Source organism: Trachypithecus francoisi, unplaced genomic scaffold, assembly GCF_009764315.1.
Source record: "Trachypithecus francoisi isolate TF-2019V2 unplaced genomic scaffold, Tfra_2.0 Lachesis_group1, whole genome shotgun sequence".
NCBI classification, from domain to species: Eukaryota; Metazoa; Chordata; class Mammalia; order Primates; family Cercopithecidae; genus Trachypithecus; species Trachypithecus francoisi.
The window spans coordinates 119,641,607-119,668,758 of NW_022681454.1; the positions used below are offsets into that span (position 1 = coordinate 119,641,607).

At 37.1% G+C, this 27,152-nt stretch overlaps 1 protein-coding gene and 1 long non-coding RNA gene across 6 annotated transcripts in view; one reads left to right on the forward strand and one right to left on the reverse strand.

Annotated features, from left to right (window-relative positions):
* SPATA5 (spermatogenesis associated 5) overlaps nucleotides 1-27,152 on the forward strand; it is a 374,551-nt gene that overhangs the window by 105,376 nt on the left and 242,023 nt on the right. For 4 of the 5 annotated variants that reach the window (XM_033215186.1, XM_033215185.1, XM_033215188.1 and 1 more), the window contains exons 12-13: nucleotides 6,981-7,034; nucleotides 7,832-7,911. In XM_033215186.1, the coding sequence (XP_033071077.1) occupies nucleotides 6,981-7,034; nucleotides 7,832-7,911 (134 nt within the window). Of the gene's footprint in view, nucleotides 1-6,980; nucleotides 7,035-7,831; nucleotides 7,912-10,741; nucleotides 10,794-27,152 lie in introns of those variants that run through there. The other variant, XM_033215190.1, reaches the window with a different exon arrangement.
* LOC117085878 overlaps nucleotides 18,041-27,152 on the reverse strand; it is a 40,635-nt gene continuing 31,523 nt past the window's right edge. The window contains exons 3-4 of the long non-coding RNA XR_004438114.1: nucleotides 18,446-18,519; nucleotides 18,041-18,128 (exon numbers count right to left, since the gene is read on the reverse strand). This is a non-coding gene — a long non-coding RNA (uncharacterized LOC117085878). The remainder of the gene's footprint in view (nucleotides 18,129-18,445; nucleotides 18,520-27,152) is intronic.

The window sequence follows — 27,152 nt, forward strand, 5'->3', positions numbered from 1 at the left end:
CATCCAGGTAAGATTCATCAGTACATAGTTCTTTAGAAAGTCATATTTTCTAGGGACCCTGCAGTCTTTTCATTATGCCTTATTAGTAATACTTGACTTGAATTATTGCAATGCATATTTTCTTCACAGTGCCAGATTTTCAAGTTAGAGTTTCAAATGTCTTAAATTTTTTTCTTTCTGTTTTGTTTTGTTTTGGAGGAAAAAGCATGGTTTCATTCTTATCCACAGGTCCTGTAGTCCATCTTTCTGTGGCAGTGGAGTGACCCTTCAATCAGTTGAGGCTTTATACTATATTTTCACATTTTCAAAAAAAAATCAAGAATGTTTACCTCTATGTTGGATATTTATTAATAAACCATATTAATCTTTCTATTGATACCAAGATATTGACATTGTACTCAGCAGAGAAAAAATTAATGAAATGACCATAATCTTGTACTTTCTAGCATTGATGACTAGGTTGTCTTTGTCATTTACAGAGAACAATGACCATTTTTCCAGGTTCTCTAACCTCTTTCCTTCAGTTAAGCCAGATCATTAAAAAGCAGTATATATACATTGAGTTATATTGCCTGAATAAAGAAATCTCTTCGCTGGATTATTATTTTATGCCATATCCTTGACTTTTGCAGACAATTGCTGTAAGAACAACATCAATAATGTATGGTTGGCATGATGGTAATTGCAGTAAAAACAGTGACCCCCTCAATTTCCTTTCTGATTATTGTCAGGCCACAGTTTGCTTAGACAGTTGCTCTAAACTGAATAAAATCTGCATCAAAATTTGTTACCACCCCTAACCCCTCAACAAAAACACACTTTGCTGTTTATCTAAAGCTTGTTTCATTGGGTGAACCCTGATCCTTGTTTTAGTGTTCACTTTCTTACTTCCTTGTGCACAGTCCCCTTTGTGTAAAACTTAATTTACCACATGTAAATGAAAAGTACTAGTTTTGTTTATTTGACTTTATATTATGTTATGAATAGACATTTCTTGCTTTGTACTACAATCATTTGCACTGTAGTACAAAGCAAGAAATGCCTGTAGAACTATTAATATTTGCTTTATATATTTGGGTGCTCCACTGTCTCTGCTGTTGGGTGCATGTTTTTAGTTTTGTTATATCTTCTCGCTACTTTGACCTTTTATAAATCATTATATAATGACTTTCTTTGTCTCTTTTTACAAGTTGTGACTTAAAGTCTGTTTTATCTGATATGAATATAGCTACTCCTGCTAGTTTTTGGTTTCCATTTGCATGGAATATCATTTTCCATTCCTTCACTGTTAGTCTATGTGTGCTCTTATAGGTGAAGTGAGTTTCTTCTAGGCATCATATCATAGTTGAGTCTTTTTTTTTTTTTTGAGATGGAGTCTCACTCTTGCCCAGACCAGAGTGCAGTGGCACACTCTTGGCTCACTGCAACCTCCGCCTCTTGGTTTTAAGAGATTCTCCTGCCTCAGCTTTCTGAGTAACTAGGATTACAGGCACCTGCCACCGTGCCCGGCTAATTGTTTTAGTAAAGATGGGGTTTCACCAAGTTGGTCAGGCTGGTCTCGAACTCTTGACCTAGTGATCCACCTGTCTCAGCCTCTCAAAGTGCTGGAATTACAGGTGTGAGGGTCTTGTTTTTTAATCCATTCAGCCACTCTTGGTCTTTTAAGTAGAGAAGTTCGTTTATTTACATTCAATTTTAATATTGATAGGCAAGGCCTTACTTTGACCATTTTGATACTTTTTTTTGGTATTATGTAACTCTTCTTTTTGTTTCCTTCTTTCTTACTGTCTTCTTTTGTGGCTGAGTGATTTTTCTCTGGTTGCATGTTTTAATTTGTCCTTTTTTATTTTTAGTGTATATACTACAGTTTTTAGCTTTGTAATTTCCTTGAGTCTTACAAAAATATTAATTATTTCAAACTGGTACCAATTTAACTTTGATGGCAAGATAAGAAACAAATTAAAACAAAAATTTGTACACCTTAACTTCCTCTTCTCCAACATTTTGAATTTTTGATTTTACAACTTGCCTTTTTTATATCGTCTCTTAACAAATTGTGCTTGTAATTATTTTTAATAGTTTTGTATTTTCTTTTTACTAAAGATATAAGTGATTTGAGAACCATGATTATCATATTAGTATAACAATAATATTCTTTTCTTTTGGTTTGAAGAACCCTGATTAGCCTTTTTTTAAAAGGACAGGTCTAGTAGCGATACATTTCCTCAGCTTTTTTTTTTTTTGCCTAGGAAAGTCTTTATCTTGTTTCTGAAGGATAGTTTTGCTGGGTACACTATTCTTCGTTAAGTTTTTTATTTTCTTTCAGCACTCTGAAGCATTTCACTCCCTCCAACCCTAAGGTTCCCACTGAAAATTCTGCTGCCAGGTATATTGGATCTTCCTTATATGTTATTTGTTTCTTTTCCTTTTCTGCTTTCAGGATCCTTTATCTTTGATCTGTGTGAGTTTCATTATAAATCTTGGGTTGTTTTTATTTTGGAGAGGGGAGGTTGAGCCTGGTTGGTGACCTTTAACCTTCATGTACGTGGATATTTATATCTTTTCAAGCCTTGGAAAGTTTTTTGTTTTTCTTTGAATAAGCTTTCTACCCCTTTGTCTTTCTCAGTTTTTTCTTTAACTTCAATAACCTGAATATTTGTTCTTTTGATGATGTCTCATAGCTCCCATAAACTGTTCATTTCTTTTCATTCTTTTTGCTTTTTTCTCTGTGTGTTTTCAAATAGTTGGGCTTCAAGCCCACTGATTCTTTCTTCCTTTTGATCAGTCCTGCTGTTGATATTCTCTATTCCATTTTTCATTTTGCTCATTGTATTTTCTAGCTCCAGAATTTTTGTTTGGTTTTGTTTATGATTTCAATATCTCTGTTAAATTTCTCTGATACATTTCTGAATTGATTCTCTCTGTTTTCTTGAAGTCCATTGAGCTTTCTTAAAACAAGTATTTTGAATTCCTTGTCTGAAAGATCACATATCTCTATCACTTAAGGGTTGGCCTCTGGTGCCTCATGTCCATTTGTTGAGATCTTATTACCCAGAATCTTCTTGATGCTTGTGAAATTGCAGGCTGTCTGTGCATTGAGGGATTATGTATTTAGTTTAGTCTTCACAGTCTTCCTTTGTTTGTGCCTGTCCTTCTTTAGAGACCTTCCAAGGATTCTAAGCCAACTGAGTATTGTGTTTCCTGAGCCTGTGACCACTTCAGCTATCTAAACACTAGGAGACTGTATTAGGGTTCTCCAGAGAGACAGAACTAATAGGATTATGTGTATATGAAAAGGAGTTTTTTAAGGAGAATTGACTCATATGATCACAAGGTGATATGAGTCCAAAAATTTGCCATCTATAAGCTGAGGAGCAGTGAAGCCAGGAGTGGCTCAGTTCAAGTCCCAAAGCCTCTAAATTAGGGAAGCTGACAGTATATCCTTCAGTCTGCGGCTGAAGGCCTGAGAGCCAATGACAAACTGCTGGTGTAGGTCCAAGACTCCAAAGGGCGAAGAATCTGGAGTTTGATATTCAAGGGCAGGAAGCATCCCGCACGGAAGAAAGATGAAAGCCAGAAGACTCAGCAAACTGGCTTATTTCATCTTCTTCCGCCTGCTTTTTCTAGCCACACTGGCAGCAGATTGGATGGTACCCACCCACATTGAAGGTGGGGATTTGTCTCACAGTCCACTGACCCAAGTGCTAATCTCCTCCAGCAACATCCTCACAGACACAACCAGAAATAATATGTTGCATCCCTCAGTTCAGTCAAGTTGACACTTAATATTTACCATCACAGAGACTCTCTGAGTGCAGGCTTGCCACAGATCTCACAGGGTCTCTTTAGTTGATATGGCTTTCTGGCCCAGATGGATCTGGAGTAGACCCAAGGCAGATACTTGGGCTGCATGGAAATGCTGGCCAAGGATCTGAGTCCGGAAGACTATCCCAGTCGCCCAGATGAATGTGCCTTTCAGCATATTTCTGCATAGGCAGGATGGGCTGCTAACTGCAGTAAGAAGGCCTAGAGTTGAGCCTGGGCTGCTTTGGGATCTGCTGTGTGAAGGAGGCTGGCCCCGATGTATTTGCTCAGATCAGCATGCATCACTCAGCTGGTCACTGCAAAAGTGCTTGACTGTAACAGTGGGGACTGGTACTGAGACGGGGCTCCCTTGGAATCTGCAGTGGGATGGAGGTTGGTGTTCTTGTCACATTGGCTCAGATGAGCATGTGTCTCCCGGAAGGTCCCTACATAGATGAGATAGCTCCCAGACTGCAGCAGGAGGGGCTGGAGCTAAGACTGAGCCCCCTTGGACTCTGCTGTAGGGACAGATTTGGGAAGCTTGTCTTGTTGGCTCAGAGTGGCATGCATCTCCCAGCAGGTCTCAGCACAGATAGGATAGTTCCTCTACTGCACTGGGTGGGGCTGAGACTGGGTCTTCTCAGGGTATGTTGTGGGATAGAGGCTGGTGAGCCTGTCAGGGAGGATCAGAGTCCTGGGCCATGTGATTTGTGTGAATCTCCCCCTGGGTTCTTGTGTAAGCAACTATGAGCCAGGATCTCAGCTAGGGAGGCCTGGAGGAGTGCCACAGTTCAACGTCCAGGTTCACTACTGAGATGAGTATCAGCGGACTGATGAGCTTTTCTGCCAAGTCATTAGTATGCATGATTTCTCTGAACTCTTTGGCAGTTGATTTTGGTTGCAGGCTCAAAGTCAAATGGGGCTATAGTCAAGCCCCTTGAGGGAAAGGGGTACTTCTGGGCTTGAATGCAAAAGCAAGCTTAGTGGAGCAGATCAGCCACTTAGGTGTTAGTGTACCCTATCTAAGTGACCTTCCTGTGTCTTAGGGTTTCACAGTTATGGATGGATGGATAATTCTTTTTATTGGGAGCATATATGAGCAGGTTACCTTCTGTTTCACCAAGACATCACTCTGTGAACTACATACTTAAGAGAAATTGCTACACTGAATATGTTGAGCATCCTTTTTTTAATGGATTAAGTCATCGTGAACATTAAAAATAGTAATGTTACTTTGGGAGGCCAAGGCGGGCGGATCATGAGGTCAGGAGATCAAGACCATCCTGGCTAACATGGTGAAACCCTGTCTCTACTAAAAGTACACAAAATTAGCCAGGTGTGGTGGCGGGCAACTGTAGTCTCAGCTACTCAGGAGGCTGAAGCAGGAGAATGGCGTGAACCCGGGAGGCGGAGCTTACAGTGAGCCAAGATCACGCCATTGCACTCCAGCCTGGGCGACAGTGCAAGACTCAGTCTCAAAAAAAAATTAGTAGTTTTAAGTCAAATTTGAATTATTCTGTACCCCACTCTCTCTCATCTTCACATGTTGCTATCCACAACAAATTAATTTAAATTTTTGATTGTTTTTGTGGCTATCTTCTCATTTCCATTGCACTCATTTTCTTAAACTTATTCCTCATTATTTTTCCCCTTTACTATTCTAAACATTTTATAACTGGTCTCTCAACTTCTGGACTCTTAATGTTCCTCCTAACCATCTTTTATACTGTGGCCAGAATCATCTTTCATTAATATCCCTGTTATCACTTAACTTTCATAAAACCCTTCCTATGGCTTACAGGATAAAATCTGAACCCCTCCCTCCCACTTTAAGTAGCTTTATTGACTGCCACAATCTCCCTGCACCCTATGCTTCATGTATAGTAAATTCTTATATCAGTTCTGTTCAAGTGTATTTGTTGTATGTAATTTAAAAGTCAATGAACTGTGCATAAAGACCTTAAGAGCTCTTCTACAAGAAAGTTCATATAGTAACATCTATTTTGGCACATCAGAGATCTTTTTGATTTCTTCCTGGATCTTGATATATTTCATATTTTTGAGGGTGTGAATAAATCAACTGAGGACTCACCTGAAATGTTACTTTCTCTAGGAACATTCCTTGACTCTAAGGAGTTTCTGCTGTATGTTTTGATACCTGTGCATTGCTCTATCATAGTACTTATCATACTGTCTGCTAATTTTCCTTGTAATATGGTGTTTATATGAAGCCAAATACTGCCCATACCAGTTTGGGATTAGTTAACATTCTGCTAGGGTTTGCCTGTGTGTTTCAGTCAGTCAGATTTTTAAAAATTAATATAAATTGTTTAGGAAATACTTAAGTCAGTGTCTGGTTATATCCTCGGAATTGGCTGGACCCGTGATCTGCATGGAATAGAATATGAATCTTGTTCAAAGTAAGGGTGTGTGTATGTGTGTGTGTGCATGCATGCTCGTGCACACACCGTGAGAGGGAGAGAGACACACATACGTCTGTTGTTCTTTGGGATGTTGTTCTTTGGGATGTATGAGTGTCAGAGTAGCCAGATGCTGGGAGAAACATCCCCACAGCTGAAGTCATCTATCATTATGGGACAATTTAATTCATAACTTCTTGGGGTGACAATGTATCCTAAGAAAGTAGTTATGTATGTGGTAAAAAAAGAAAGTCTACTGTGTTTCTTACAGTATTTGATATTCTAGGTATTTGAGAAATAAGGAAAATATTAAAGTTCAGAAATATTAATGTCAAAAAATGCACATCTTCAGATCTGATAAGTAGACTTGCTTAGAACTAGCCAGTGGTTCGGCCTGGGAATATGTGGATGTTACCTATTTGTTTGTCTTCCAAATGGCTGTTCCATCTTTTGTGCCTAGCACCACATCTGATTTAGTGTAAAAATGTGGATAGAGTTATAGACAGATGATGAATAAGTTGTTAATATATTGTGATTAGTCACAGCCTTTCTTTTGTATTGAAGTGTGGTTTTTGGAACGTAGAATGGCTTTCACTTTTAAGGCATAAATAACACAGAGAAAATAAGCATACTAAAGGGATTAATAAGCAGATTTTGTTTCTTTTCTCTTTTGTATATATTTTTTCTACTTCATTGGAAGAACTATACATGATTGCATTTATAAAGACACTGAACAGTTGTTTTCTTTTCATGCAGGGACCTGAATTAATGAATAAATATGTTGGTGAATCTGAAAGAGCAGTTAGAGAGGTAAGAAATTGTGCCTTTAGTGGCACTCAGCACAGGAGAATCACACTTCTGTCCTGTGCGGTTTCCCTTTTGTTTTAGGTAACAGACTTTGGCATTTCCAAAGCCAGATCTTAGTGGTTATTTTTTTTTCTTCAGGTGAATATTATTTTATTATTTAAAAATGCAGTTTTGATCATCTGCAATACTTCAGTTTTGTTTTTAAATATCATATTACCAGCCCTTATTTTTACCAAATAAAGATTTTTTTAAACTATCATTTTTTTCTGATGATAATAGCCAGCATTTCTGTTAAAATGGTTAATGCTGTTACTAATAGTTAATAATACCTATCATTTATTGAGTTCTTACCATTTCAGGCATTGTGCCAAATGCTTTGTGTTCTTTTTTAAATTCAATTATTAAAATAACTTTCTGAGGTAGGTGTTTGTTATCATCTCCATTTTATAGATGTAGAAATCGAGGCTTACAGAAGTAAAACCAAGTGCTGAAAGTCACATAGTTACTAGTAGTGGAGCTGGGATTTTAACTGAAATTTTCTGATTGCTTAGCTGAATTGCCTCCTTCACACCTATATGAATATGTATTGGTAGCCTTGTCTCTTTAAGTACTGTTGAAGGGGATACTTTTACATCCATTATAAAGTTCTGAGCATCTATTATAAGGTCTATACAAAGTGACTAGGCTTGTTGACTTGTACCTAATAAATATGGTTCTAAATATAGTTTTAAAACACAAACCAACTACAGAATTTTCTAGTGGTTGCTTATCTTTAACTAATGTGGCACTCTTTCCCCCAGACCTTCCGAAAAGCAAGAGCAGTGGCACCTTCCATTATTTTCTTTGATGAATTGGATGCCTTAGCAGTTGAAAGGGGCAGGTAAGTATTTAATAGCACTGCTGTTATAGAATAATATGATGTTACATAATGATAGCAATTATGGTATAAATAGCATTTCGTATACAACTTTTATCTATTAATACATTTGGCCTAAAACAGTTTTCAGTTTATGTAATTTTTTCCTCTTATACCCGTTAAATTATTTCATGTAATCACTGTATAATACTTTTATCCATATTGGATAAAAGCCACTGATACCTGTTTGGGCATTTGAGTTAATTTTTATAGTTTATATTAACAGATTCTTCTGAGTATTGTCTATCAAAATTAGGATTATTGTAAACATATAATTAAAACTGTAAACAAAACTGGATTAATCATAATTCTTGTAGTAGAACAGAATTATAATAAAATATGTTATACAGATTTTAAAATTCTCTGGAATAAACATTTCCTAAAATAAAATTAAATAGAATATTAATTAATATTAGTATTAATAGTTTTGCTCCAGAATCTCAGGCAGTAAAGAGGATTATCTATGATGTCATTTCAAACAAGTATATATATATGCACATACACACACACACACGCACATATATCAGAACTATTCATAAGTATATGTTTTTTTCCTCTACAAATGTATAGCGGTCCTTTAATATGTACTAAAAGTGGTTCATATTAGGTAACATAAATTCATGTACTTTGTGCATAGTTTCTTGATGTATATATTGATTATGAAATTTTTTACTGATGGTAATTACAGTGAAGGGTGAAGACAACTTATAAGTGTCATTAGTGTGGTATGAAACATTGCTCTTATCCTTCTTAGTTAGAGCTGCCTCATATGATGAGAGTATAAATTGTCATTAGGAACCTATCATTAGGAGGTAGACTACTGTATTAGTCCATTTTCATGCTGCTGATAAAGACATACTCGAGACTGGGTAATTTATGAAGAAAAAGAGGTTTAATGGACTCACAGTTCCATGTGGCTAGGAGACCTCATAATCATGGTGGAAGACGAAAGACATCTCTTAGATGGTGACAGGCAAGAGAGAATGAGAGCCAAGTAAAAGGGGAAACCCCTTATAAAGCCATCAGGTCGGGCCTCGCGGTGGCTTACACCTGTAATCCCAGCACTTTGGGAGGCCGAGGTGGGCGAATCATTTGAGGTCAGGAGTTTGAGACTAGCCTGGCCCATATGGTGAAACCCTCTCTCTACTAAAAATACAGAAATTAGCCAGCCATGGTAGTGGGTGCCTGTAATTCCAGCTACTTGGCAGGCTGAGGCAGGAGAATCCCTTGAGCCCGGGAGGTGGAGGTTGCGATGAGCTGAGACTGCGCCATTGCACTCCAGCCTGGGCAACAAGAGCGAAACTCCATCTCAAAAAACAAAACAAAACAAAAAATGAGATCTTGTGAGACTGATTCACTACCACGAAAACAGTATGGGGGAAACTGCCCCCATGATTCAGTTATCGCCCACTGGGTCCCTCCCGCAACATGCGGTAATTATGGGAGCTACAATTCAAGATGAGATTTGGGTGGAGACACAGCCAAACCATATCATTCTGCCCCTGGACCCTCCAAATCTCATGTCTTCACATTTCAAAATCAATCATGCCTTCTCAGCAGTCCCCCAAAAGTCTTAACTCATTTCAGCATTAACTCAAAAGTCCACAGACGAAAGTCTCATCTGAGACAGGTCAAGTCCCTACCACCTATGAGCCTATAAAATCAAAAGCAAATTAGTTACTTCCTAGACATTACAGGGGTACAGGCATTGGATAAATACACCCATTCCAAGTGGGAGAAATTGGCCAAAACTAAGGGACTAAAGGCCCCATGCAAGTCCAAAATCCAGCAGGGCAGTCAAATCTTAATGCTTCAGAATTATCTCCTTTGATCCATGCCTCACATCCATGTCACACTGATGCAAGAGAGGGGTTCCCATGGTCTTGGGCAGTTCTGCCTCTGTGGCTTAGCAGGGTACAGCCTCCCTCCGGTTGCTTTCATGGGCTGGTGTTGAGTATCTGCAGCAACACAGTGCCACAGGCACATGGTGCAAGCTGTCAGTGGACCTACCATTCTAGGGTGTGGAGAATGGTGACCCTCTTCTCACAGCTCCACTAGGTGGTGCCCCAGTGGGGACTCTGTGTGGGAGCTCAGACCCCACATTTCCCTTCCGCACTACCCTAGCAGAGGTTCTCATGAGGGCCCTGCCCCCACAGCACACCTCTGCCTGAACATCCAGGCATTTCCAACATCTTCTGAAATCTAGGTGGAGATTCCCAAACCTCAGTTCTTGACTTCTGCCCTCCCACAGGCCCAACTCCACGTGGAAGCTGCCAAGGCTGGGGCTTGCACCCTCTGAAGCCATGGCCTGGGCTTTACCTTGGCCCCTTTTAGCCACACCTTGCACGGCTGGGATGCAGGGGACAAAGTCCTGAGGCTGCACTCAGCAGCAGCAGGGGGGGCCCTGGACCTGGACCAGGAAACCATTTTTCCCTCCTAGGTTTGCAGGCCTGTGACAGGAGGGGCTTCTGGGAAGGTCTCTGACCTTCCCTGGATACATTTTCCCCATGTCTTGGCATTAGCATTTGGTTCCTTGTTACTTAGGCAAATGTCTGCAGCTGGCTTGAATTTCTCCCCAGAAAATGGGTTCTTTTCTACTGCATCTTCAGGCTGCAAAATTCCAAACTTTTATGCTCTGTCACATCTTGACTGCTTTGCTGCTTAGAAATTTCTCCCACCAGATAACCCCAAATCATCTTTCTTGTGTTCAAAGTTCCACAGATCTCTAGGGCAGGGACAAAATGCCGCCAGTCTCTTTGTATAGCAAGAGTAACCTTTACTCCATTCCCAACAGGTTCCTCATCTTCATCTGAGACCACCTCAGCCTGGATTTTGTTGTTCTATATTGCTGTCAGCATTTTGGTTAAAGCCATTTAACACGTCTCTAGGAAGTTCCAAATTTTCCCACATCTTCCTGTCTTCTGAGCCCTCCAAGTCTCTAGGGAGTTCCAAACTTTCCCACATTTTCCTGTTTTCTTATGAGCCCTCCAAACTGTATCAACCTTCACCTGTTACTCAGTTCTAAAGTTGCTTCCACATTTTTGGGTATCTACAGCAGCACCCCACTCTACTGTTAACAATTTACTAGATTAGTCCATTTTTATGCTGCTATGAAGAAATACCCAAGACTGGATCATTTATAAAAAAAAGAGGTTTAATGAACTCATAGTTCCACATTGCTGGGGAGGCCTCACAATCATTGAGGAAGGTGAAGGAAGAACAAAGGCATGTCTTATGTGGTGGTAGGCAAGAGAGCTTGTGCAAGGCAACTCCCCTTTAGAAAACCATTAGATCTTGTGGGGCTTATTCACTACCACAAGAACAGTGTGGGGGAAACCACCTCTATGATTCGATTACCCCACCTGGCCCTGCCCTTGACACATGAGGATTATTACAATTCAAGTTGAGATTTGGGTGGAAACACAGGCAAACCATACCAACTGCCCTGTGTTCCACCCCTCACATTTGGTATTCCATAAATACTTACCAGTCTTTTTGCTTTATGAAGTGAAGCACTCAAGCCCTCTTATTACTTACGTTTTAAGATGGCACAGAGTGTTACAAAAACTCAAGTTTACCTAACTACAAGAGAAGAAAAGCCAGATAAATTTGCTGAAGTAGTGTGACCTTCCGCATTTATGTGACATCAGAGACGTCTGGTTTTGGATCCCAAAAAGGAACAGGTGGGATAACCTGTTAAATATGAACCAGATGGGAGGTCGAATATGTAGCAAAGTTCTCATAAAATGCCACTGAAATAAAGTGATGTGGGAAACCAGACAAGGCACGTTGTAGAAAGACCTTGCTTTTATAGGAGTTTAGCTCAGTAGGAATTACTAGATACATTAGAGATACTAATGATTTGTAACTTCTGGATATCATTTCCTCTGGTAGTCTTCATCAAACTGAACTTTTCAGAGAACACATGTGTTTAATGTATACCTCCCTCTCTCAATGGCTCGTCATGTGTTACTTAATGATGGGGGGCGTTTACATACTGAGAAATTCAGTCATTAGTCAATTTCATTGTTGTGCAAACATCATAGAGTATACTTACTTATAAACCTAGATGGTGTAGCCTTCTACACTATATACCATATGGCCTATTGCTAGATAGTATAACAATCATCTGCAGCAGTACTTTGATTTTGTTTTCAAACGTCAGATTACTAGCCTTTATTTTTATGAAATAAAGGTTTTTTTAAAACTATCATTTTTTTCTGATAATAATGGCCAGTATTTCTGTTAAAACAGTCAATGTTGTTAGTAGTAGTTAATCATACCTATCAATTATTGAGCTCTTACTATGTAAGATATATATATACCAATAAGCCATATGGTATAGCAATAAGCTATATTACCTATACCAGGTAGCCTGTTCCTAGGCTACTAACTTATACAGCATCTTATTGTACTGAATACCATTGTAGGCAGTGGTAAGAAAATGGTTAGATTATAAACATACAAAAGTTAGAGTAAAAATATAGTACTATGATCTTATGGTACCACCTTCATATATGTGATTGCCATTGACCCAAACTTCATTATGTGGCACATGACTGTAGAAATAAATTCTATGCAATTTCTTTTCTACAGAAACATTTCTGGTCATAATTTATCAAGTTATGTTGACATTTCAGAAAGCAAAGACGAAGTTCTGTTTGAGGAAATACAGTGCTGATGGGTCTCAGTTAAAGAGTTTTGGTTGTACTCTATTTGCACTGAATCTTATGTAGTTTGTTTTTTGTAACCATAAAACTCTCATAAAGTGACATTCTGTTTTCAGGTCTTCGTCTTTTTTTCCTAATTATATGATGGATCAGTATTGCCTATAAGTGATTGTTTTATCTAATTAGCTTGCTGTTACTTGAAATCTAAAACAAAGCTATTTTGTTCAATTTTTTGTTCTTTGGCTGTTTGAATTAAACACAATGGAAACTGAGAAACAACTACTGATAGATATACCAGAAATATAAAATTCCCAAGATACTAAATCAATTTTATGCATTGTTAAACTACTCATGGAATAGGAAAACAGAGAAAAATTTCATAAAGTAGGAGGCATTTCTGTGTAATATTAGTCTGTAAACAGTCACTGATTTCATTTGTCCAAAGCTATCATTTGTTTTCTATAACATTGAGGTCAAATCATGTAACTAGTCCCAAAATGACCATGCATAAAGATGAATGTTTCTGGGCTGGGCACGGTGGCTCACGACTGTAATCCCAGCACTTTGGGAGGATGAGATGGGCGGATCACGAGGTCAGGAGATCCAGATCATCCTGGCTAACAGGGTGAAACCCCATCTCTACTAAAAAGACGAAAAATTAACGGGACGTGGTGGTAGGCGCCTGTAGTCCCAGCTACTTGGGAGATTAAGGCAGGAGAATGGCGTGAACTCAGGAGGCAGAGCTTGCAGTGAGCCAAGATTGCGCCGCTGTACTCCAGCCTGGGTGACAGAGCGAGACTCTGTCTCAAAAAAAAAAAAAAAAGAAGAAGAAGAGGAAGGTTTCTTTTTATCAAGAATTTAATTTCCAAATTCAGGATGTTTAACAATTGAGCAAAGAATTATGATATTTGCTAGTCTTTACTGTCTTGCTCATGCTAAATCAAATCATTTTGACTATTTAAAATTACTCAAAAGATAAGACACGGTAAATTAGCCATGAAACAGGATTGCAGCCAGCTCATTGTAAGTAGAGCATATATATACTATTTGCTTATTAGCCATTGAAGTCTTTGTATTTCAGAAGAATGGTATATTTCATGTTTATGAAAGTATCTAATTATAACCAATATTTTATCCTCTTCTTTGCCCTGTTTAATAGACTCTTTGGGACTTGAAGAATAAATAAGGCTGATATTTACTTCTCTTCTTCTGTATGTTCATTTAAATTATGGTACCTTTGAATAAGGATTTTTGTCATGTTTTATATTATAAGTTAGAAGAAATGCTGTGTGACTCTTTTTTCAAAGTGTTGTACTACATTTGGGAAAATTAAAAATGCTGTTAAAGGTAACATAGCTCTTTGGAAAATGGATAATATGATAGGGAGTGAGACATTGAGGGAGGAAGGGGAGTTGAATTATACTGGGCTAATAATATTAGGTAACATTCCTTTAGTTCTTATTACATACTAGAAACTACTTAAATTGCTTTACTGTGAAGAAAAACTCACAAAAAGGTCCCTGCATTAATGCAAAGCAGGATATTATACAATTGGCAGTTGACTCTAGTACTTTGTCTTACCTCCTCACTAGCTTACATTTTTACCTTTTTCAAGGTTATGAGGTGGTGAGGAGAGCAAACTGGGCAGTAAATTATTAGTCAGCCTTGCTTTGGAAGCAATGCTGTCATCAACAGTGCAGCCATGTAGGGTCGGCCCAGTCTCCTCTGACTGAGGAAATGAGTACTGACTAACCTATAGATTTCCTATAACAACTTCCGTTGTCCGGGACATTTCATAGGGTCCTGAGATCCTGAATCATACTCCTTAGCTGCCAGTGATTGCTTGGTAGTGCCAAAATTCAAGCAGGACTAGAACAGATTTGGAACTAGGAACACATTCCTGAAACTTAGGGTCATTAGCTAGAGAGGCTCATCTTTTCTACTTAACTTCCAAGTAATGTGACTCCTTTTGTTTGGACCCCACTTAGTGTATTATGCCCTTTTGTTGTATTAACTCCTAATCGTTGTGTTTAGGTGCTATTCTCATCTTCCTTTTACAGGTGAGAAAACGGGACTATAGACACCTAAGTAACTACTCAAGGGCATGCATCACTAATAACAGAGCTGGGATTTGAATTTAGATATATTGACTATAGAGCAGATACCCTGAGCCACTTTTTTGTTCAACTACTGTACCACATAGCCCAGGATTCCAGGTCTAGGTAGTTAACTAACCTTTCAAGCTTGTTTATCTTGCATTTTCTCTGTGACTTACATTATAATGTTTATCTGGCATTTTCTCTGTGACTTACATTATAATGTTTATCTTGCATTTTCTCTGTGACTTACATTATAATGATTCTGTTCATCTAACAGAGCAGAATGCTTCTCCTTTGAAGCATTCATTCATTCAGTAAACATTTATTGAACATTCTCCAATAGGCTTTGTGTTGGGGATAAAACAGTGAACAGAATCTAGGGCAGGTTCCTTAACCTCTCTAAGCCTTAGTTGCTTCACCTGTAAAGTGGAGTTAATAATAGCAAGTTCTAGGTTTTTGGAAGTAAATACATGTTGTAGTGCTTAACATAATACCTGGCATTTAGTAACTACTAGAAAAGTTCAATGTTTCTTCTTACAGTAATTTTTGTAAGATATTCTTATAATGATTTCCATATAGGTTGAAATATAGTAATTGAGATTGAAATGAATCTACCTCGACAGAGTTTATATACTAGTGAAGGAAAACTGATTAAATAAAACATTTGAGAATTAGAAAAAATATTCTACAGTTGACACACAGTATGGCATTTTGTCACTCTAAGATGCCATCAGTTATAAGATACGTCATTATTTTATGTAACTTACTGAAGAAATACGCTGAGAAAATGGTGCTGAGAAATCACCAACTGCAGGAGACATTCTGACTTCACAAATTTAAAATATGAAAAAAAATTATCCTAGATATAGGAGAAAATTTTGTTGTTTAGGAGATAGGGAAGATGATTTATTCTGTTTTGTAACACTAAAGCTTTATATAATGTTTCGGGATATTGTTTTATGACTAGAACATAAAAAATGATTAAATATGTTTTAAAAAATGAAAAAGGTTAAGTGCTCAGTTAAAAGCTGGCTGGTATCTTCTGTGTGGCACTAGAGAATCTATATTAATAACTGCTTTCTCTTATAGCTGTTTCTGCACTTAAAGAGTCCAGAATTGGTTTCCACTTGCAGAGGTTAGGGAAAAAAATTAAAAATTTCTGAGCTAGCTTTCATTGAAAATGAAGATCTCAGGCTTAACGGCATTCTGAAAAGAGGTCTGAGTTTTAAAATAACAATCAGTAAATGGGGTACCCTCTTTTAAGCAGTAGCAACATATCCAGATTTGAAGTAAAATCAATAACTTCATGATGCTACACACTATAAAGGAAATTTTTGTAGGCATCATTTCTCTAAATGACATTTTTCAAGAAGTGTTATAAATTTTTTAATGTGATTTTTATGGGTTTTAAAAATTTCATAAAATCATAAAACTTTATAAATGGAAAAGTTCTTAGAAGTCATCTAGTACAACCTTTTATTTTTCAGAAGAAACAGATGCTCCTAGAATTTAAGAGAAGAGACACGTAATTCTTTTGTGGCCCAGACAAGACTAGAACTCATGTCTTCTGATTTAATGCTCTTTGAACTATACTACTACTGTTTCATATATTATCAGGATTTAGGATAGAAAAAGTGCATTTATTTCAGGGTAAAAATTCTCATGTATCTAAATATTTATGAAGAATTTTTTTATGTTTTAAGAAACTCTAGTAGTCACAGCTTAGATACTTTTAGCCACTATTATTTGTATGTCCATTTTGAAAGTTGCTAAAATCAAGGGCATTTTTCTGGTAAACAGTTTTTCCCAGTTTATACCTAATTGCCTTATATATAACATAGTTTCACATTGGTAAATTTTAAATAGTAAACAGTAAATAGAAATGCTGAGGAAAACAAAGCAAAAGAAGAAATGGAAAATGTGTAACAGATTTTCTCTTAATAATAGTTTTATGTGGTATGAAAGTTCTATGAATTTTTTTATTTGTGTTTTGTCTATAAGTTGTGACTAAGTACTATAGCATACTTTTTCAAAGGCATGAGATGAGTTTCCTTAGAGAGATGGCCTGTTGCAGCATTTTACTGGAAACTGGGAATTCTTTGTTATTGTTGTAGGACACATAGGTTTCTTACAGTAGCTATCTCACCTTTAAAATCAAAGTTTGCCTGCATTTTACATGTACCATGAAAATTATCATAAGTAGTGCTTTAACTCAGAGCAATATATGTTGGCTAGCCTTCTTTTTTGGGCTTTCTTACAAGCCAGTTTTGACTGTGGGTGTGTGAGAAGGTAGATTTTAAGAAAATGAGGCCGGGAATGGTGACTCAGACCTGTAATCCCAGCACTTTGGGAAGCTGAGGTGGGTGTATCACGTGGTCAGGAGATCGAGACCATCCTGGCCAGCATGATGAAACCCTGTCTCTACTAAAATACAAAAAATTAGCTGGGTGTGGTGGCGCGTGCCTGTAGTCCCAGCTACTCAGGAGGCTGAGGCAGGGGAATTGCTTGAACCTGGGAGGTGTAGGTTGCAGTGAGCTGAGATTGCGCCACTGCACTCCAGACTGGGCGACGGGGCGAGTCTGTTTCTCAAAAAACAACAACAACAACAACAACAAAAGTGAGCAAATTTACGTGCCTACCATTTGGGACTTGTTATGATATTTAAGATGTATACTAGGAAAAAATATTTTAAAATTCAAAATGAATATATAAGATGCTGGTGTTTAATTTGGGTAGGGCATTTTATTTTATTGGAGGAGTTAGTAAATTCATGTATTCTGTGAAATTTTTAGTACTGAAAAATAGAACCAGTATAATAATTACCATAATGGGAGTGAGGTTTCTTAAAAATAGGGATAAGCAAATCTTTTTCTGAAATAAGCCAGTTAGTAAATGTTTTCAGGTTTTTGGGATATACAGTCTGTGTTACCACTATTCATCTCTGTTGCTGTAGTGCAAAAGCAGCCATGGAAAATATGTAATCAAATGAGAAAACAGTTGGTCAGATTTGGTCTGTGCCTATAGTTTGCCTACCCAAGTTTTAAGATACCATAATATTCTTTTGATCTGTGGTCCTATATGTCTTTTGAATAGGAATAATTTGAAAAGGGGGCTTGACTTTTGAAGGGAAAAGAGAGTTAATGCTTTGGGAATGTCTGGATTATATATTAGGTGAACATTTTCCCCTACTGTGTTGCCTATGTCTAACAGATAATAAAGTTTTATGAAATCATTTCATTATGTTAGTGATTAAACATTTGTATTTAAACTTTTTCATAGAGTTGTTTTTGATTTCCTAGGATGTCAGTTTTATGGATTTTGTTTCCTACTGAAGCTTTGAAAGTCAGCCAAGAATATTTCTCAGTTCATAAAACATTTTCACTCTGCTTTTCTCCAGCTAGCTTTCAGTGATCTGTGGAAATAAAGAACAAAGACAGTATGGGTAATAGGAATGCAAAGAATTATCATCACCTAATCTTCAGCATTAATTACAGCCACTGTTTCCCTCTACAACAAATAGCAAATTGGAAAAGTTTGAGTTTCACTGCCTTTTATTTAGAAGTACCTGATTGGAGGTGTCAATAATACATTTCTAAATATGAATATTTATTAAAAGTAATGAATTAAGTAGCTGCACATAGATGCTACATAATAACAGCATAGAATCACAATTTTAAAACTCAAAAGGACCTGTGTATGTATTATTTAAATTTGCTCCCTCATTCATACCTGCCAACAAGAATGAAATCTTCAAGGAAATGAAAATGTCTTCATCCTCTTACCTCAGATGTCCACTACAGCACCTAGCAAAGATGCACACAGGTAGTTTTTTGAATAAGGGAATAGAAACTCAGAGAAACTAGAGATTATGATCACTCTGCTGGTTATTCAGAGTTCGACTTAGTACCATATATGAACAAATTTTCTTTTAAAATTTGAGACTTTTAAAATTTAAACTGAGACTGTTACAGATTTTTTCTCCTACATTAATGTTCATAGAAGCATCATCATCTTCATGGTAAGGAATCATTGGTAAGCTTTGGAATAATTCACCTCTCAAAGAACTCCAAAAAGAATTAATGAAGTGCTAAGCCATGTTAAAAATATTTAATGGTTTGTGAACACACTAAATTTAAAAGTGAGTTTGACTCACAAAACTTTGGCAGTGCGCCAAGTATACAGAAATGATAGATATTCTTTTTAATGTAGCTGTTAGCAGCAGTAATTAAAGGCCAACAAAGGATAGCAGCAGTGATGAGCATCATACATTTTAGGCCAGTGAGAACACATTTTGAAAAAGACTGCTGCCATCCATGCTATATTAATTAATTTGTAGAAAGGTCTCCATGTTACTCTCTGCACAAAAGGCCATTCAGTCACTCTTATTTTATTGTAGGGTAATTTAACAGTCTTTTTTTTGCATAAGCAAGCACCTAAGTCAGTAGGTTCCAAATCCTGTGTTTCTACAACCATACTTAAAGCACATAAATAATGATCCTGTATTATCAAGAACAAATGCTGTATAGAATCCTGTGGCACCCTCTTCCCAAACAAAAGCTGAGTTGACTGGGAATACACAAAGAAAGAGGGTAGGTAGAAAAAAAAAACAGATGAAGAGAACTTTTGATATAGATTCAAAAAACCAAAGAAATACGGATTTTCTTTTTATTGGCCTATTTCCTGAGTTAAGCATTTCTGCATCTGAGCACAGAATCTTACAGTATGTTGTTAATAATATTTTGTCTATTTTAGAAGGATTTACTTAAAAATTTTGTTTAATTATAAAAATATGTGAAAAGTGTAAACATATTCTTATCTGGAAATCTTAGCTATGTAAAATAAATAATTACTTGAAGAATTTGAGAAGCTAAGCAATTACTACATTTGAACAACTAAAACAGTTAAGACTAAAATGTGAGGTACTTTAATTACCAATGTCTTAATAATCTCCTAGTAATATAGTAACAAAATCTCTATTAGGAGTGTATTAAAGGCTGACTGTTCTGGGCATGCCTCATAGTTATGAAGTATATCAGAGGAGCAGTTCTGATCTTAGTATTTGCTTGGTGGTTTTCATGGCAAAATTTAAGGAAGTTTGATACTTTGAACCATATTGTAAGTAAGGCTAAGTAAGGAACTGACTGTTAATCTGGATGCATCTGTTGACCTGTGCTGTTTGACGCTTCTGAAAATCTTCTACCAGACATCACATTCTTGCTTTATTTCAGCAAATATTTATGTGTCACACACCTGTTAGTTTAATTTACAACTTTAAAAGATTTAAAAGGTATCTTCATTATGCCAATTACAGTGCTGACACAATGACTGAAAATTAATATTTAATTAATTTTTACAATTATAATTATTATAATGCCCCAAACTGCTATCTATTGACATTTTCTTTGTGCTAAGTACTATGCTAGATCCTTTATATGTTTTATTTAATTTTGAGGAAGTGTCTTAGTCCCCTTGGGCTGTTAAAACAGCATAGTTTAGTCTGAGTGACTTAGAAACAAAAAGTTTGTTACAGTTCTGGAGGTTGTGAACTGTAAGATCATGCTGTCACATTTGATATCTGGTGAGGGCTGCTTCCTTCTTTATAGAATGCCATCTTCTCACTGTGTCCTTACATGGTGAAAGGGGCCAAGGAGCAGTCTGGGGACTTTCTTACAAGGATACTAATCCATACATGAGGTCTTCACCTTCATGACCTAATTACCTCCCAGAGATCCACCTTCAGATACCATCACTTTGGGGGTTAGATTTCAACATAGGCATTTTGGGAAGAGACAAATATTCAGTCACAGTCACTAGGCAAGTATGATATTTTGCATGTTTTGACTGAGAAAACTGAGGCTTACAGACAACAAACAAGGTGAAAAGTTGCCGTTTGAACCCAAGCATATTAAATATCAAAGTCCTTTCCCAAATTCAAAGCAACCTTGCCAATGAGTACTAGTCAATGAAGGTTTATTGGTTTTCTTTGGGTTATTGTTTCTTATGATTATTATAGATTCTTATTTTTTACTTTACTATTTCTAGATCTGTGATATTAGGAAAATGGCACGTTTAAAAGCATTTAATCTGCTTAAATTTCTAGATAGTTTGCTGTCAGAAAATAAGTTTGAATTGACATATTAATTTTCCTTATTATTTCTTGTGTTGGATTATGTTCATGATATCAGTGCATGCAGGTTCAGGATTGGGAAAAAAATCTTTTCAAAAAATGTCTTTTGGCCGGTGGTAAATTGAACTCTGAGTTTAAGAATCACTTGTTTCTCAGGCTGGGTGCGGTAGCTCACGCCTGTAATCCCAGCACTTTGGGAGGCCAAGGCAGGTGGATCACCTAAGATTGGGAGTTCAAGACCAGCCTGACCAACATGGAGAAACCCCATCTCTACTAAAAATATAAAATTAGCCGGGCGTGGTGGCAGACGCCTGTAATCCCAGCTACTCAGGAGGCCGAGGCAGGAGAATCACTTGAACCCAGGAGGCAGAGGTTGCAGTGAGCTGACATTGCGCCCTTATGCTCCAGCCTGGACAACAAGAGCGAAACTCCGTCCCCCTCCAAAAAATAATTACTTGTTTCTTTTATCCTGTGTTTGAATGAAAACTATGCAAATGTAATGAATATTGTCTGTGTTAGTGTGGAATTTTTACTGGGAAATCATGGCAAAATGGAAAAATACATGCTTTTATGTCACTCCCTATGTTAACAGTTTATACAAATCTGCAGTTACATAGAGCGCATGCAGCTTTTACATCTCTATAATAGCTGACAAAGGTGACTTGTGTGTCTTTCTGCCTTTATGGGATATCTTATTAATCTAAAATAGGTTCCTGCTGAATGTTGATCATAATCTGAAATCTAGTTTATCATGTAGGTGATAAGCTAGATTACTCAAGACATTATTGATTTTGGACACATATCAAATGGTTTTTGCTTTCATATTTTTCAAGTTTTGTTGATTATTTCTTCATTTTTAAATATTTCTTCAGTACAGCTTCCTTTCAACTGTAATAAATAATAAGCTTTTGTTTTTCTTCTAGAGTACTGATTAAAAGATGGCTGTAGTAGATATTTCAGCTTTACTCTGGCACATTGGCGTATTTGGCTTACAAAATTTTAAAAACTTATTTATGATGGAATGAGTATAGGCTTTGGAATCAATCAAGTGAATGTGTGTTTAAATCCCAACTCTTTTATTTGCTGGTTGTGGAATCTTAAGCCATTCAACCTTTCTATCTCAGTTTTTTAATGGCCCTTACAGTAGTATTTACCTTATAGCACTATTATTGGGATTAATGAACTAATACCTGTAAGGCATGACACAGAGCAACTTATACATGTGTCACCTCTTATTAATACAGTGGCTAGGAAGTAGGTATTCAGTGAACAATGAACAATAGGTAATCTTCATAATTACTTAATTTCCCCTCACAGCACTGTGTGGGAAGCCAGAATTCTGCATTTTCAACACTAGAAGTGAGGCACAGGTAAACTTCCTAGTGTAAACAGAATTATATACTGAGCTTTATTAATGCTGCAAAAAAATGGTTTATCAGAAACAAGGAGGTTTAATTTTGATTATGGGAATCAGATATCTTTTGAGGAGATTATTTTTAAAACAGTCCAAAAAAGTGAGCAAGAAACCTTAAGAAATCCTTGATGTTGTTCGACTCTCTTAAATATTTGTCAAAATGTAATTGTCAGCTGTATAACATAGCTGGAATTTTAAACATCCATAATTTACCATAATTTTAAACATTATGAGAAAATGCAGTATGTGCAACACAATGTAATTTTGCTTTTCTCTAGAGCTGTTTTTCAAGAAGTCCAGTCTAACATGCATTTCTTTAGTTCAAAAGTTTCATGATATTGGAAATGATTTATTCAAAATGCATTTGTTTATGGAAGAACCAACTTATTTCCTAGGGATAGAGATTGTATTCTATAGGTAAATTTATTACCATAATATTAACATGTTTTATTTGGAGTTATATGTAATGTTTGTGTTCACATTTTAATTGACAAAAATTGTGTGTACAATGTGATGTTTTGCTATATGTGTACACGTAAAATGATAACATAAAGCTAATTGACATATCTATATCCTCACATATTTGACACATTTTGTGTGATGAGAGCTTTTAAAATCTACTGTCGTAGCATTTTCAAATATGTAATACATTATAATTATCGTTACCATGCTGTATGTCAAGCTTTTTAAGATGTTTAAAACATGAATTCTTATTCTTTTTTTAAACTGAAAAAAAAAATGGTTACGTTCTCCTGCCTATCTCCTTTTCTTTCTTCTTTCTCTTAAGGAAATGATGTTAAAACATTTTAGTTTTTTTAAAATGTATAAGCTGTATCTTTATTATAGATTTTTACTTTTTGAAACAGTATTGACAAAAATGATGTTTTAAAATAATTTTATTCTTCATAAATTATAACTTGTTTATTTGTATACATGCTTAGAATTCTCAAAAATGTAAATTTATCTCTCCTTTTTTTTTTTATTCTTACAAAATATCAAGGAACTAGAATAATGTTATCATCTTTAAGGTATTTATGCGGTGAAAATGTAATTCATACTCCTCCCAAACTTTGCTATGGAAGGGGAGAATATTTTTTGAAAGAATTTTCTTTTATATGTTTCTTCCTGTCTAAACTCATTTTCTCTCAGGTGGTTCTGCTCATTACTACTTCTTTGTCAAAGAAAACTCTCAAGTATATAGGTTTCTTAATCTTAGTAATTTATTTTGAAAGAAGTTCACATTGGATTTGTCAGGTCAACTAAAGAAAGGAAAACTAAAGCAGTATCTAAAACATTTAGATGTATTGTTGACATTTTTAATCAGTGAACATTTATAAGTGTATATGCAAACAAGTAGTACCATAACATCTACAGTTTTTGTTTCTAGAATAATTCATAATTAGGACTCAGAAACACCCTGTTTGTACCTGTTTTACTGTTAGTCACTGATTGCAGAAGTTATTTTGCGTAGATAACTTTTGGAATAAATCTTAAATGTAAATGGTGGTCACAGACTGTTCTTTAGTTAGCAGTAATTTTATTGCCTTTAGCATTTCATAGTTTTGAGGCCATTCTTGATCCCTTTGATTTCTTTCAATAGTTTTGGGACATTTTCAGGTAGTTTTTTTTTTTTTTTTGGCAGAGTCTCGCTCTGTTGCCCAGGCTGGAGTGCAGTGGCACAAACTTGGCTTACTACAGCCTCCGCCTCCCAGGTTCAAGCAATTCACCCTGCCTCTGCCTCCTGAGTAGCTGGGATTACAGGCACACGCCACCACACCTGGCTCATTTTCGTATTTTTTAATAGAGATGGAGTTGCAGCATGTTGGCCAGGCTAGTCTTGAACTGCTGACCTCAGGTGATCCACCCATCTTGGCCTTCCAAAGTGCTGGGATTACAGGCATGATGCGCCCAGCCTCAGGTAGTATTTTTTAAGATATGGCTTTTATTCCCTTCTCTCATAAGGGACTCCAATTATACATTTTTTAAGGCCTTTCCACTGGGTTCCATATGCCTTTTGCACTCTATTCTGTTTCCATTCTTTTTTTTTTTTTCACTTTGTGTATTCATTTGGATGCTTTCTAGTAACCAGTCTTCCATTTTAAGAATCCTCTGTTCTGTTTTCACTAATCTCCCGTTAAGCCTATCTTTTGAATTCTTAATTTTATTTATTATAGTTTTTAGATTTAGGATTTCCCTTTGATGGTTTTCTTATGGATTCCAAGTCCCTGGTGAAATTCAGCTTTTTAAAAATTTGGCTGTAGTTCATGTGAATTTTTGTTTTTACTATATTAGCCTTATCTCTTGCCAGATTGTATTTCAGCTTGTTTCACAGATTGTAATTCACTAGGATCTCTCCTCTTCTTAAGAGAAAATTAAAAGGGAGATGGGATTAAAGCTGAATGATACTCTAGAAAGCCTTTTTCAAAAAATTTCTTCTTTTATTTATAGAATGTAGGGTTTTGAGGAATGGGATGAATAGAGATGTCTATGCTTTTGATGAATACATGGTATTTTGGGCTCTTCTCAATTGTTCGATTTCTTTTTTTGTGGGGGTTGGGGATGGTGTCTTGCTCTGTCACCCAGGCTGGAGTGCAGTGGCGACATCTTGGTTCACTGCAACCTCTGCCTCTCGGGTTCAAGCCATTCTCCTGCCTCAGCCTCCCGAGTAGCTGGGATTACAGGCGCATGTCACCATACCCAGCTAATTTTTGTTTTTTTTTTTTTTTTTTAGTAGAGATGGGGTTTCACCATGTTGGCCAGGCAGGTCTCGAACTCCTGACTTTGTGATCCGCCCCCCTCGACCTCCCAAAGTGCTGGGATTACAGGCATGAGCCACTGTGCCTGTCCTGTTTTATCTCTTTATAATCACTGTTTTTACTGTAGCTTACTTAATGCCTTGTGTTGAGTTGAGCGTCTAAAGCAATTAGGATATTGGTAATGTTTCTGTTTGTGAAATGATTTACCCAATCTTGGCTCACTGCAACCTTCGCCTCCCAGGTTCAAGCGATTCTCTTGCCTCAGCCTCTCATGTAGCTGGGATTACAGGCGCCCGCCACCATATCTGGCTAATTTTTGTATTTTTTAGTAGAGGCAGGGTTTCACCATTTTACTGAACCTGGTCTCAAACTCCTGACCTCAAGGGATCCACCTGCTTTGGCCTCGCAGAGTGCTGATTTACCCATTCTTAAAGTAACTTTAGATGAGTACATGTTAATAGAATGGGATAGTGTGTCAATGAGCTGTCAGCACTTAAAAAATGCCATTAGAAAGCTTCCTGAACTAGCCGGGCACTGTGGCTCATGCCTGTAATCCTAGCACTTAAGGAGGCTGAGGCAGGTGGATCACCGGTTGGGAGTTCGAGACCAGCCTGACCAACATGGAGAAACCCCATCTCTACTAAAAATACAATATTAGCTGGGCGTGGTGGCACATGCCTGTAATCCAAGCTACTGAAGAGGCTGAGGCAGGAGAATCAATTGAACCCGGGAGGCAGAGGTTGCAGTGATCCGAGATCGTGCTATTGCACTCCAGCCTGGGCAACAAGGGCAAAACTCCATCTCAAAAAACAAACAACAACAGCAACAACAAAGAGAGCTCCCTGAACTGGGTGCAGTGGTTTATGCCTATAATCTCAGCACTTTGGGAGGCAAAAGTGAGACGATCGCATGAGCCCAGGAGTTCCAGACCAGCCTGAGCAACATGAGACTCCCATCTCTAGAAAAAATTTTTAAAAATTAGCCAGGCATGGTGGTGCACACCTATAGTTCCAGCTACTTGGGAGGCTGAGGCAAGATCACTTGAGCCCAAGTGTTTGAGGCTACAGTGAGCCAAGATGGCACCACTACACTCCAGTCTGGGCGACAGTGAGACCCGGTCTCAGATTAAAATGGCTGCATGAACGGTTTTTTTCCTTACCTGTGATTTAAAACAAATTCAAAATCAAAAACAGTTATATGGTTTTAGTTTTTCCTTATTTTCTGATGAGTTCTTATGTAAAAACTGCTTGTAATAAAGGTTAGATATTATAGTCTTTTAACTTAGTTATCGACCGTAATTTATGTTTACAACATTAATCCTAGGGTTTAAGATACAAAATTATTTTTTAATTATATGATGAAAATTTATATACATTTAGATTGCCTTTATTTATATTTTTATTTTTTTTTTAGAGATGGGGTGAGTCAGTCTCTTAGCCTTTTTTTTGGGTAGGGGGGGTGATAAACAAGTAAACATAGAAGAGAGTACCAGTCAGTATATATTCAGTGACATTTTATATCTTGGGTTAAGGATTTTTTTCCCCCTCTTAAAGGAGAATTTTTGCTTTTGACCCCCAGAAGAAATCAATGTAGAAATAAAGACAACTGCAACATTGTCTTTAGCCTTATTTTGAACTCAGGCCTATCTACTGAGTACTGTCTACTGAACTCAGGCCTATCTATCTTTAAAATACTTCCATCTAGATGTTTCAGAAGTACCACAGATTTATACTTGTTTTTTCTGGTGCAGTTGTTATTCTACCCAAGATCATTTTGGGGAAACTCAAACCCTGTGCTCTGTGTGTGTGTGTGGTGTGTGTGTGTGTGTGTGTGGTGTGTGTGTGTGTAAATGAAATTTTTTTTCGGTTTTTTGGGACAGAGTCTCACTTTGTTGCCCAGTCTGGAATGCAGTGGCGTGATCTCGACTCACTGCAAGCTCCGCCTCCCAGGTTTACACCATTCTCTTGCCTCAGCCTCCTGAGTAGCTGGGACTACAGGCGTATGCCACCACGCCCAGCTAATTTTTTGTATTTTTAGTAGAGACGCGGTTTCACCATGTTGACCAGGATGGTCTCGATCTCCTGACCTTGTGATCCGCCCACCTCGGCCTCCCAAAGTGCTGGGATTACAGGCGTGAGC